A 13,918-nucleotide genomic window follows, 5' to 3' on the forward strand; every position below is an offset into this window, starting at 1 on the left:
TATTGTCGTGCTTTTTTGCAGCGACAATTGTGAGTGTTAGTTGGGAGTACCACAAGAAATCTCAATTAACTCCATAAGAAAAATCCAGTAGTACCGCAGAAAAAACTTCTAAATACCAGAGATTTCACCTCAATAATACCACAATGTCACCTCATTAACACTGTGATATCACCTCAATAGCGTCGAGGTGTTATTGGTGGCATGTTTTCTTGCGGTGACTATTGCAGGTGTTATTGCGGTATTATTGGAGTGTTATGGTGACATTTAGGTATTGTTGCGTTTGTTACCTAGGTGTTTAGCGGTTGTACTGAGTAGGTATTATAGAGTTATGTTTATGTTATTGCGGTTGATGCAGTTCTTATTGAGGTTGGTTTTGCTATGGCTATGTATATGTTGTGGTGATGTTATTGAGGTTATTATGGTTGTATTAAAGTTGTTATTGCAGTGTTATTGAGGTGTTATTATAATTGTGTTGATGTAATACCGTGGTGTTAATGAGGCGATACCGCGGTGTTATTGAGGTGATTTAACAATAAATAACACGAATGGCGCTTAATAGCGGATGGAGTATACAAAGAAAATTTGAGTTAGCATTACATGATTGAATTAAACTTATATAACTACCGAGTATAGTGACAATATATATAAGTATGACCACCATGATGGCAAAAGCATCAACATGCTCGTTTGCAAACCACCCGGTCTTTAATACATCGTCGAGTCTAGCGCGGTTTATCACAACACGAACCTCGTATTAGAGAGGGTTGTGTTGTAATCATAATATCATCCCTGCAGCATTAATAGAAAATTTGATTAGATCTGAAGCTAGGAAGCTAAATGCATAAGTGGCTCTAACTTTCGATTCTGTTATTGATTTGAGCACATCTGCATTGATTTCAATTATCTTTCTGTTGGAATATAAAAGATGCGTTTCAACAGGCTCCGCAAAGGGGTGTTTATGACTTTCTATGAACTTCTTAACTGACCAGTTGCCTTTGACATCAACAACATATCAAATTATGACTACACAACCAGTCCTTGTGTCCACTCTTTTGAAGTTTACTGTGTTGTTGAGGTTCAAATCTTTCTTGTAACTAGCCTTTACCACGTATAAAGTCCTTCCTCTTAATCTTCTTTGATTTCGGCTAGAAGCTACTGTGGTCATTTCGAAAAGTAAATCCAATATGGTGTGCATAAACGCAATATTGTTCATATGCTTTCTTTTCATTGTGAACAACTGTGCAAAATAATTGGATCATTGGTATCTTTTGAATTTGTTAACAGAAATTGACAACGATTCAGTACTCCGAAGCTTCTTCAACACCTCCAATTATTCTTAGATAAGGAGACTAGGGCCAACCAACCCTTCAAAAGAGATAGCTGCATGGGCCTTGTTGTCTTGATCTTTCCTCCCTTGTACAAGTTTCCAATCTATTGTCTTTCCATGTTGTTCCCAACAATTGTCCTTTATGTGACCAAGTTTCTTGCAATATTCACACAAGGGTGTGTAGAAAGTAGAGCTTTCAATGCTAGATGAACCCACACTTTCTGTCATTATGAGCTACTTCTTACTTTGCTTTTAACTTCAACAAAATCTTCCCTAACGATAAGGAAAGGCTTCAGACCCATAATTCTTCCTCTGCCCTCATCTAAGTTCTTATTTACATCTAATAAGAACTTGAATATTCTCTTTCTCCACTGTTATTTTATACATCAAAGCATCTTGATGGCACTTGCATATATATGCATCATACAAGAATTTTACTACAACCCATAACTATTTTCTGTAGGCTACCGAAACTCTCTCTGACAACCATTCCTCGGCTCTTACTTGCAGTACATCAAAGCATCTTGATGGCACTTGCATATATATATGCATCATACAAGAATTTTACGACAACCCATAATTATTTTCTGTAGGCTACCGAAACTCTCCCTGACAACCATTCCTCGGATCTTACTTGCACTAGCTAGTCATCTGGTTGTATTTCTTCTCCTTGCCTCCACAACAGCTATCAACCATTCGACTGGTCTTCTTGTCTGACAATCCTTCTCCTGGTACTTGACAACAATTGAATAATCTAGTGTAGGCAATCATATCTCCTTTCCAGTTTCCCTATAGGCCCACATATACTGTTTCTCTGCATGTCAGAAATGGGGCCATTTTATGCCATGTTTGGAAGATTATATGAAGTTATTCGATATAAGATTTTGGAAGTTATTCCGATATCAGATTTAGTTTAGCAGTATATCTGCCATTAGATGTCCAGACGAAGGACGAACCACAGCTTTGAAAATTATTGAAGGAGTTTGAGGGTAGAGAAAACTCTTTAATAGGATTCAATTCTTATAAGTGAAGAAGAAGATGTCTCTCCTGAGTGGTTACTAGTGAAAGTGACATAACCTTCCATGAATTTCACCCTATAGTTAGTTTAGCAGTATATCTGCCATTAGATGTCCAGACGAGGGACGAACCACAGCTTTGAAAATTATTGAAGGAGCATGAGGGTAGAGAAAACTCTGTAATAGGATTCAATTCCTATAAGTGAAGAAGAAGATGTCTCTCCCGAGTGGTTACTAGTGAAAGTGGCATAACCTTCCATGAATTTTACCCTATAGTTGAATGCCAACAAAAGTGACTTACCGGGAAGTTACAGTAGCTCCCTCACTTTCAACACGAGTTCACGACTGACCCGACTATTATGAGAAAGCAACGACAAAAAATTTCAAAACTCCCACCCTGGTAGACTAATGCGGGAGCTATCAGGACCCCTCCCCCTTTCCACGATTATAGTACAATACCTGGATGTGGTTCACACGAGCGACACAAAGTCAAACTGAGAGGCACTTAGTCAACTCATTTCCAATTTTAGCATGTTTCCTCTTTTCCTTTCATTTTTTTTGAAGTCTTCCCATATATGTGTTGTATTAGGGTTTAGATGAGAGTTTTTGGTGTTTTTATTTTGAACAGTCGTCGGCATCCACTCTTCTCCTTTTGAGTGTTGTATCCAACGGATAGAGTGTTGCTCCGGCTGTATCCCTCTCCCGAGGTGGCGATTATCATCTCCCGTCCCTTTCTGTCTCCTTCTATGCTCTTCTACTCGCTTCGTCCCTACTGCAGCCGCTTGGACAGTTTCCTGTAGTTCTTCTCCTGCCCTTGTTGTCCCCGTCTTCTACCTTAGCTGCTGCAGCCTGCAAATTCTTTCACTTGCTTACCACTGCTTGAATCTGCACTCATACCCAGCCGCCCTTGCTGCCCGCATCCCAGACAGCCGTTCCATGTGATATCGGCTGTGTTTTTGCTGTTCGGAACTTGGGAAACCGTCATTTTTTCTGTTTTCAGTTTGCCAACCACCCCGTCGACCATCCCACTGCCTTCCAATCTTCACTGACTCATCTCCACTACTTTTATCCAACCGTAGCCACGTGTTGTGTGTCGGGTGCGTTCTTATTTTCTATTTCTGTCTAGTTGGTTGCAATTTTCCTTTCAGTGTGTTAGTCGTAATTGCCTGATTGGCTTTCTATTAATAATATTTGATTTTTTTTTATTGTGGTCTGGGTTCTCCGGTTTCGACATCTCTACCCTCAATGCCCTTTAACATGTATATTAAGTAATCTGCTCTTATGTCCATCAGTTAAAAGTACCCAAGTATTGCCGCCTTCATTATAGTTCAGTTTTCAAAAGAGAATGGAATTCGACTCCCAAAAAATGGTCTAACTTGCACTCTCTCAAATCTGTTAAAAGTTCTCATTATCCTCCATAGTTAAGGAGTGTCTTGCGAATTTGCAGTTGAAGATGCTTACTATGGATGTTGTAGCATCGTAAGCTTTTGAATTGCAAGAGGAACACACCTTTTATTCAGTAAATAACGACGAGCCTTTATCATAGCATTGTGGGTTTAGCTTATAGTTGAATAATATTATGCAACAAAAATGAAATGGAATAATAGTGTTTGACGGATTTATTGGGAAGTCAGTCAACATATTATGTCGGAATGCCTATGAAAATCTAGTCTTTTGTGAAAAATTTATGACTTTGTAGCGGATGCCAAAGTTTAAAAATGGTTAATGAGCTGGTTAGACTTGGCTTGGCCCTATGTAACATGCTTGAGCCAGGCCTTAAGGTTAACCCAATCCTAGAACCAATTGTTAGATGTTGGCGGCCTGGTGGAAAATAACACTCAAAGAGTAAAATTAATGTTTGAATTCATTTATGAATTTTGACAAAAGTAATGCAAATGGCTGTTGACCTACTATCAACCTTCATTGGTTCTCATATAAGCTTTGAAACAGCAGTGTTTTTTTTATTTGTATGAACATTTGTTTCTGGTTTTATTTACATCTTATGTTCACTTTCCAAGAATTACTATTTAGTTTTTCTTCAAGTTTGAGGAAAAATACTTCTAAATGTTCCGTCTCCTTGCTGATTATTTTCACTGTTTGAATTTAGCTTTTCTAGTTCATTAGTGTTGACCCAGTTTAACTTTTGGCTAGGTCACTGGATTTTCTGTTGGGGGTCGCGTTGTTGATGGGAACGGTGGAGTTAGTGGAGCAAGCATTATTGTAGATGGGCAGCAAAAAGCCACTTCTGATAATGAAGGATTCTATAAACTCGATCAGGTGTAATGATCTCTCTCTGTCCCTCTTTGTTTCTCTTTTTGTTTATGTATGTATGTATATGTATATATATTTTGTCTTTTATCCCTGAAAACAATGACCTTTCTATTTGTACGTTTACCACTTATTTTTGGCGCTTAAATTCAGGATCATACCATCTTTTTATTTGATCTATGGCATAATTTTAATCTGTATTGATGCCCACTAACTTTCATAACAATTTTACATTATTCAAGCATCTGAAAAAGAAAACAGTGATTATTGGAAAGCAAATAGATGCCTATATAAAAGTCTAGTTTTGCACATGTATTTTGCTTTTAAAATCTATTTACTACACTCTAAATATTATTAATAAACCATCTATTTAATTTTAATTTTAAAATGTATAAACTTTGAAAATCCCAATTTTCTTTTCATGTTTCTGGATTAATTGTCTTAAAATGTTAGTCATCTAATTGATAATCAAATACTTTTAGAAGTTGATTAAATTGAGCATGACACTAGTTTTAATGATGTTATGGAGAATGGGGGGAGTCAATCACATTTGAATGTTAGAACAGTAAATGTTCTAAGGGGTAGAGGATGACCTTTCTCTCGCTAGGTGAGAAAATCAAACCCTTTATATATATATATATATATGTTTCGAAAAAACATGTCACCGTTTCGCTCTGCTAGGGTTTCGCCCCATGGCGAACCCTAGCATCCTTCGGCTTCGGGCTTTACTCGTGTCGCTTGGTCTCGAGTCGTGTGCTTCCATTCGCATCGTCTCGCGTTTGTGTTCGCATCTCATCTGGCGGCAGTGCTGCGCCTTCGTGCCTTTGTCTCGTCTGTGACAGTTCGTGAGCCGATCAACACCTTCCTGCTTCTGCTGCGTCTCCTCTGCGACAGAGCCGCCCGTTGTTGCGTCTCCTCTGCGACTTTTGCGATAGAGCCGCACGTTGTTGCGTCTCCTCTGCAACAGAGCAGCCTGGTCTGCGACAGAGCCGTTCGACACTCGTGCAGCTTCTCACTGTGCTGCAGATTGGCACTGGCTGCGGTAATGGCCTCAGGGCTTTCCTATGCTGCCGCCCTCGCCGGTGATAACCCCGCCAAACCCTACTATGCTACTGTGGTTTACAAATACAGCTCCCCTTTTCACATCGCAAATAGTGCAGTATTCCCGCGGATTTATCATGATTCAGTTGCAGGAAATGACGACTGCAGTTGCAGGAAATGATGACTGCAGTTTCATCAAAAAAGTAGAGAAAAAGACGGGCAAACCAACAATTTTATTTTCTGATGTTGAAATTTCAGCTCGTGCAGTAAAATACAAATTTACACTAGTTGAAAAGTTTCAATTAGGTTGCCCTAAGATGGAGATCATCAGAAGGCTTTTGAAGATTTCAAACTGATTGGGGATCGACAAGTGGGTCATTTCGACGGAAGACATGTTATGATACAGTTGAGCATAAAAGATGATTACACGAGGATTTTCTCAAATAAATTCATCACATTTGAGGGCAAACATATGAAATTGCTCAAATGGACCCCCAATTTTGATCCCAGTCAAGATGCCCCAATTGCACTTATCTGGTTCTCATTACCCGAACTTAAGTTTCATTACAATTGCACCTATCTGGTTCTCATTACCTGAACTTAAGTTTCATTACTTTGACCTACCTATCTTATATGTAATTGAGACTATCCTTGGGAAACCTTTGCAGGTAGACTTATCTACAGTTCGTTTCTTAAGACCCTCTATAACAAGAATTTTGATTGAATGAGATATTACACTACCAAATGTAGAAGAAGTCTTGCTTGAATCTGCTCACAATAGTTATTGGAAAAAATTGATAAGGAACAAAAACCATACTACTGCAAGCATTGCAAGATGTTTGGACACCTTTTTGATTGAATGAGATATTACACTACCAAATGTAGCAGAAGTCTTGCTTGAATCTGCTGACAATAGTTATTGAAAAAAATTATTAAGGAACAAAAACCATACTACTGGAAGCATTGTAAGATGTTTGGACACCCTGGACACCTGCAGGAGAATCGTTTCAGATTTCATCCACAGTTGAGAACCAATATTTAAAAGCAGGAACACACTATTAGTACACCCCATGTGCCTGAACGCGCTCCCAGCAAACCTGATGACAACCAGTTTGAGGAGGGAATCACCAAAAGACAGGTGTTGGTGTTTGCCCCTAAGATCCCTTCTCCTGACCATACTACAACGGATAATGTTCAACATAATGTTCCTACAACGGATAATGTTCAACTGAAAATCAAGATAATCCCGCAACTCCTATTCAGGAAGCATCAGGTGCAGAAGTAATAATTCACACTTCACATACACTGTAACCTATCGCGGTGGCAACGACTGTCTTTCCTCCTACTGCGGTGCTAACATCAAATCAGATCGAGGATCACATGAGCCGGTCTTTAGATGAAGAATGACAGGTTTACACTTCTTGGCGGAAGAAGCTGGGGGCTCACTTAATTTGAAAACTTAATATATGATACTTTTGTGACTCCTGGCAGTGGCAGGACTCTTCAAAGTTTGTTATCTGGTTCCGCTCCTAAAACTAGAGGAAGAGACAAGACTAAATTGCCTCGTCTCTAGCTACTTGTTTTCTGCATGTTTTAAGTTGTTTTACATTTTATTGAGTCTATCTGTATCTTTTTGTTTGGGTATTACTGTACTTGTATCGTATGGTAGGGTGCCTCTTTTGAGCTCTTCTCATACAACCTTTATGTATCCTTTTCTATTTCAATAAAATTAGCCCTTGGATATATATATATATATATATATATATATATTCTACCTTTGTGTGTATGTATGTGTGTACATGCGGGTTGGTGTGTTTGTGTGCGTTCGTGCATGCCGGTGGAATTTTATATGAGACATATATTTAGAAATTTTAATATGATACATATTTGAAAGTAAAATTTAGGAATACAATTTCTTTTAGGAGGGAGTGTGTGGGATTCTAAATGAATTATGGAAAATCATAAATTTTTGGATTTAAATATATAATTTTATTTGATTTATTCAAATTTGAAGAAATGACAATTTTGCTGTAGAAATAAATAGCTTAATCATGATTCTTAGCTTATGGGTCTTTGTTATATTAATGACACTTAATGATGGGTTTATGAATAAAAATTTTTATGATAATAAAATATGGATTGTGTACTTTACAGTAAAGTGGTTCTTTTGTTGTGATTGGAGGATGAATGATTCCTCAAGTGTTTAGGAAGGAGTTTTATAACAATAAAATTTGATATGGGTTGTGGTGAAGAATATTCCGACATAATCAAATCTAATTACAAGTGTTGAAAATTTTTAGTTGTTAATTTTGAAAAGGATGATATGTATCATTTAGCCTTTAAACTACTAGTGTTTAGTAAGGATGTTAATTTGTTTTTCCTGTTAATATTTTGAATTTGGAGGTTGAATTTAAGAAGCAGAAAAATGCTGTCCTTAGCTGTGTTTCATTAAATCGTGCTATTTTATTTACGATTTTAATGTTATGGAATTTTTACACCTTCCTATTATTTCACTAAATTATTTAGACACACTCCACTTATCTTCCTTTTACCGTATCCTGAATTGTTCAGGTTACTTCTAAGCATTATACAATTGTGGCGGAGAAGGACCACTACAAGTTCAGTGCTCTGGAGAACTTTTTGGTAATTTATTATCATGTTCTAGAATTCGTGTTCTCACCTTTTGGTCTTGTTGTTTTATGCTTAACGGAACCTATATTTTGCATTAAGAATTGTATTAATATCATGACCTATTATGGTAGGTTCTTCCAAACATGGCTTCTATTAATGATATTATAGCGATCTACTATGATGTTTGTGGCGTTGTTCGAGTGATTAGTCCAAACTCCATTGCTAAGGTAAATAACTTCTCATGGATTATGTAGTTGGGATCATTTGATGATTACTCAAAAATGTAGTCCTCTGCAATTTATGTAAAATTCAGGTGGCATTAACGCATGGACCTGATAATTTTAAGCCTCAGGCAAAACTGACAATGGAGAACGGCAGCTTCTGTTTTTTGGTGTGTATAACAACATTTACTTTATTAGTATGTAGCATTGTACAGTTTTTATTCACTTAGCTGATTTTTCCTAGTTTGTTTCCTACTTGTGTGCTTGCTTGTTTCAGTAATGCAGCTAGAATTATCTCTAAGCTACTATGGAGTTTTACTCATGTTTGGTGGGGTATACGGTCCACATGAATCAATTACATGTTAAAATGATGTTCTTAGAGAGTAATCAAATTGTGACCTTTTTAGACTACACTACATAAAGTAGGCATGTTCTTGCTGTTGAGTTTTATTTAACGGGGATTGCTTGAATTTTATACTTATAAGTGATTCCCTATCGTATGACTTACAAGTTTTAATCCAGTCAATTTTTATTCATTCCCTATCGTATGACTTACAAGTTTTAATCCAGTGAATTTTTATTCATATGATTATGTAGTGATATGTTATTTATATGATTATGTTGTGAATTGTTATTGCAGCATCATGTTTTGTTAATTGCTTGATGTTCTTAATAGATGCAGTTGGCACTTTTATTTTATTAGAAAGCATGTAAAGTGGAAGAAAACTTTTCATATCTTTAAATCTTCTTTTTCATTTGAACTACATATACTTATAGATTTTGATATTGTCTGATCGCTTGAGAAAAACCAATGCCTTCATCAAGCCTTGTGACTTGGAAAAGAGAACCCGGGAGCATTAGATTTATTTTAACAAAAGTTTCCTTGTGTTGTGTTAGAATTTATGTATATTCAGGGGTGAGATTTTTTCTGAGTGCAAACTCCAATATTTAATTACTTTTTTTGTTAGTGGGAGAGCATTCTTGATTAAGGAAATTAATTAGGTTGAATTTTAGGATTATATTTAATATATATATATTTTTCAATTTAATTGATGTGCAATGATTTGAGGTATGGTGGTATGCATCATCATTATATGATGATTATGTTATCTCTGATATGCTAACTAATCCAATCTTCCATCATTATGGGATTGAGCTGCAATGTCTAGGTGACTTGATTAAGAACCATGTGTTGCTTTCTCTTGGATATTATACGGATGTTGTTGGAAAATCATGTTACGTAAGTAGGATTGTATTTGTTAATTTTCTTTTATTGAGAGGTGGGGTTGACGTTGAACATTATGTGGGTTAGGCAAATGAAGCTAAAACGTCAAGTTACGAGAGAGCCCAATAAAGCTCTCAAGTAAGATACCAATCAAGGTTGATCACAAGAGCTTAATCAAGAAGAATTAATTGAATTTAAGATTTTATTATTTAAATTTAATTTCTAAATTCTAAAAATTTGGCTTTTAAAATTTGTAAAGGTTTGGACCACGGGATGGATTGTTGTCATGGCTCGGGGGTGTTGCCACGCCAATGTCGGGTGTGACTACACTCGGTTACTTACAGCTGTCGCTACATCCAAACCGGGCGTGAACACACCAAGAAACTCTAGGCATGGCTACGCTTTGACCATTCGTGACTGACCCGACGTGCAATTACGCAGATATTTATGTTCCCATGGCTACGCTTTGACCATTCGTGACTGACCCGACATGCAATTACACAGATATTTATGTTCCCGAATATGGCTAAAATTTTGACCCAATTTATATTTAGCAGCTACTGAGAACAAATATAATATTATAAAATTTAGATTAATAGTTTTCTTACTAGAGGTATTACACAAGTATACGTATCGTTTCAAGTAATATAGAGTTTTATTTAAAAACACCATTATCGATTCCAAAAGAAAAATTCAAGGAAAGAGGTAAATTTAGGAATTTAACTATGAAAAACCTTTACTTAGGACTCTAGAAAATATTTAAAGTAATTCAAGCGATGTAATAAAGTTTACTAGTTCCACATTTCTCTCCAATAAATTTATCATTTTCTTAAATGATTTTATCCTGTTATCTCTATAATAGGTCCAGTTTGCAATGAAAATTTTCAGATTTTTGAATGGTAGAATTATTTTATAGAATTTCTTTCTCACTTTGTTGGTGTCCTAGCTTGACCTTTCCTTGATAGGTTTGATTATAATCTTGTAGATATGGTCTAATTTTCTCAAAACCTCTTCTCAATCACCTTCACGCCTCTTTTTACATTCTAACTGACACATAAGCCTAGCTAACCACCACCCGATCTTTCAAACCCACTCCAAAATCTTCTTTGTATCTTACAGGTAAGCCTAGGAAGATAGTTACCTAGCCTTGCACCCTACCCCACTACAAAGCCTTAAATCCAATCAAATTCCAAATACTCGAAATTTAAAGTTCACATTGTTAATTTTCTTTTTTAAGAGATCTTTCAAATCAGTCCAAAATTGCTCAAATATAACTAGTTTTGTTCTTCTTTCCACCAAGCCCAACTAACAGCCTCACCTTTCTACTCTGTACTCTGGTATACTAGCTAACATCTTAAGGCTAACCATTGCTCATAAATTCCTGTATTAGCACAACTTAAAATTTATTTCCTAGATTGGTCTTTTAAATCTTCAAATTAGCTTAAATTGAATTAGTCTCGGCATCCTATTTATCAAATTGTCATAACATCTCCAACATAAACTTTTTATCATATCCTAAGGACTTAAAAGTAAAAATATATATTAATTTCCAACTATGAATCCACCGAAAAGGCCCCTCCCATCACTATGAGTGGGTGGAGGGCTGGTGGTTTTATTAAGATGAATCCACCGAAAAGGCCCCTCCCATCACTATGACTGGGTGGAGGGCTGGTGGTTTTATTGAGTAGTTATTTTGTAAATTTTGTTATGTTGGTTTGGGATTACCTATTGCAAATTTAGATTTATTAAATAAGGAATTCATAAAAGTTTGTTTATGTTGGAAAGACTTCTTTGTTATTAATGTTGTTAATGAGGGAAGGAGTGTTAGTGGAATTTTTGATTTTGCCATAATCATCTGGCTAGAGCTTGTAGCTGGGCAGGGGACAAATGACTATGACATGTTTTGTGTGAGTTGATCAATGATAGGTCTATTTAGGTGCTCAGTTATTGCAGTCAGTCGTACATTGCTCTTGGCTTTTAGGTTTTTAGTTTATGTAGGCTGACAAGTGACTGCAGTTTCGGAGCAGGTGTTTCCAACCATCGCTAGAGGCATACCTGTAGTGTTGTTTGGCTTTCTGCTGGTGCAGGTGGCTCATGTTCAGTCTTGCAAGATAGCTTCCAATCTTTGAAACCAAAAGAGCCAAATTCATTCTTTGATTTTTCCATTCTACTGGTTCCAAGCAGGTAACTAGTGGGAATAAAGTTATTCCTCTAAAATGCTCAACTTCATAAATATTTCCGGTGCCTTGGTTTCGCCACATTGGTTTGAATTGCCCCTTTCGGTGAGTAATTATACTCATTGAGTAAATGAAGTAAGGAAATTGTGTGGACTAAAATGCACCCAAACCGGAAGAACACTTTGTGCTGATGGTGAGCTAATCTTTGTTCAAATGGTGTTGGATGTCTGCATCGAGAACATATCTTGTTGCTGCACTGCATCTTTCATACAAATTGCATTGTTTGCGGGAAGTTGTGCAATGTAATTATTGGTGGGAGATGTTTCAAGAATGTCGTTTTCACCAATGTAGTGGAGAAATTTAAGCTCTTAATGCAAGAGAATCCAAGGCCCTGTAAGATTTCTTTGTTCCAGAAGGAAAGTAAGATCAATGTGGCGAAGTATTGCTTAATGCATTTCTTCTGTTTGCAATCAAATTCTACAGCACTGTTCATGACGCGCATAAGAATACTTACACTTTAGAGTGAGATGGAGAGCAGTGGTGCTTATTCCACTAAATGCAGGTGTTTGAAATGCTCCAATGAGGATAAGTTGGTTTCCAAATCAATTTTCATGTCGGACATGCTTATGTCTTTGTGGTTCTTGAGGAGAATTAAGGTAAATGTGAAGTAAGGATGTTCAATTGCTGCTACATTAGTTTTCTGATATGCTAGCAATCAAACTTCCTACAGGATTGTCTATGCATGATGCATAGCCTGCTTTGAACCACATTTCACGGTTGTCATCCGCTACTGACATGCACTTGTCGGGAATTTCTAGTGGTCTATTGTAATGATATCTTGGTGTTTAACTATTTTCTGGGAGATTATCTGCTATCGAGCATATCATTGAAATGCTGCAGCAATACAAAATGTTTGCTAGTATCAAGAAGGATGGAGAATGAATGCAATTATTGTAGAGTGATATGCTTCTCAATATTTTTCAAATGTCCAAGGATTCGTGGGCTTATGTGTTCTATTGATGTTACTTGAAACATGCTAGCTTACTGGCTCTCTTGTTTGAACTACTAGATGTACATTCATGTGGACATCAAGGCCAAGGCCCATGACAACTCCTAACTCTTAAATTAAAAAAACCATTGAGGCGCTTATTTTGGTTCTCCCAAATTTCAATTATGCGTTTAATATACATTGTGATGTCCCCAATTTGAGGATTTTGGTCATTCTAATGCTAGGCGGTCATTTAGTTACTTTTCTTTTTCCCAATGAAAAGTTCAATCAAACGCTCCAAAAAGTATCGTACACACGACAAAAATATCTATGATATATTCTGAGTGTAGGAACGTTGGAGTCAACTCCTCCTAGCCATTGAATTTTTTTTCTTCTTGAAATCCTCAAGTACCAACACCACTAAGGCAATATAAAGGTTGCCATGTCAAGTGGGTTGAATTCGTTTCATTCTTTCAATACACAAAGCCAAAATAGTTTTTCATAGCTGTGGTGGCCGTAGGTGCCAACAAGCTCTTCCAAGCATAGTCGGGGTCAAAAGTAGTTGGTTTTGAGATGATATTAGAACTCTATCCCAAAGATGGGGATTTAAAAAAAAAATAGTGATGCGTACTAGAAAATTTGCAGCGGTTGAGTAATGAATTATCGTCTTAGCGTTGCGCGAGGATTCAACACACACTCAGATGAAAATGAATCAACATGTGATGACACTAGAAGTTTTACGTGAAAAACCTGTAAATGAAAAAAACCACGGGGCCTGACCTAATTATAAAAAATCCACTATAAGTTGACGATTACAGAGGCCCCTTATCCCACAGATGGGAAATGGTTAATAAATTTTCCAAGGTACAACGTCGACTGACGGCGGCTAGTTGGCGGTGATCGACTGAGGTCGGCGGTGGTCAACGGTAGTCAACGACGATCAATGACAGTCGGTCGGCGGTGGTCGATGGAGGTTGGCGGTGGTCCCAGACAGTCGGTGGTCGACAGAGGCCGGTGGTGGTCT

At 37.0% G+C, this 13,918-nt stretch overlaps 1 protein-coding gene across 1 annotated transcript in view; it reads left to right on the forward strand.

Annotated features, from left to right (window-relative positions):
- Positions 1 to 13,918, forward strand: part of LOC110026182 (nodal modulator 1-like) — a gene marked incomplete at its 5' end in the record, with an annotated part of 106,540 nt that overhangs the window by 15,626 nt on the left and 76,996 nt on the right. Inside the window, 4 exon segments of the mRNA XM_020727035.1 lie at positions 4,495 to 4,620; positions 8,224 to 8,295; positions 8,415 to 8,510; positions 8,597 to 8,674. Of these exon segments, the coding sequence (XP_020582694.1) occupies positions 4,495 to 4,620; positions 8,224 to 8,295; positions 8,415 to 8,510; positions 8,597 to 8,674 (372 nt within the window).

The sequence above is a fragment of the Phalaenopsis equestris genome, unplaced genomic scaffold (assembly GCF_001263595.1).
Source record: "Phalaenopsis equestris unplaced genomic scaffold, ASM126359v1 Scaffold000356, whole genome shotgun sequence".
NCBI lineage: Eukaryota > Viridiplantae > Streptophyta > Magnoliopsida > Asparagales > Orchidaceae > Phalaenopsis > Phalaenopsis equestris.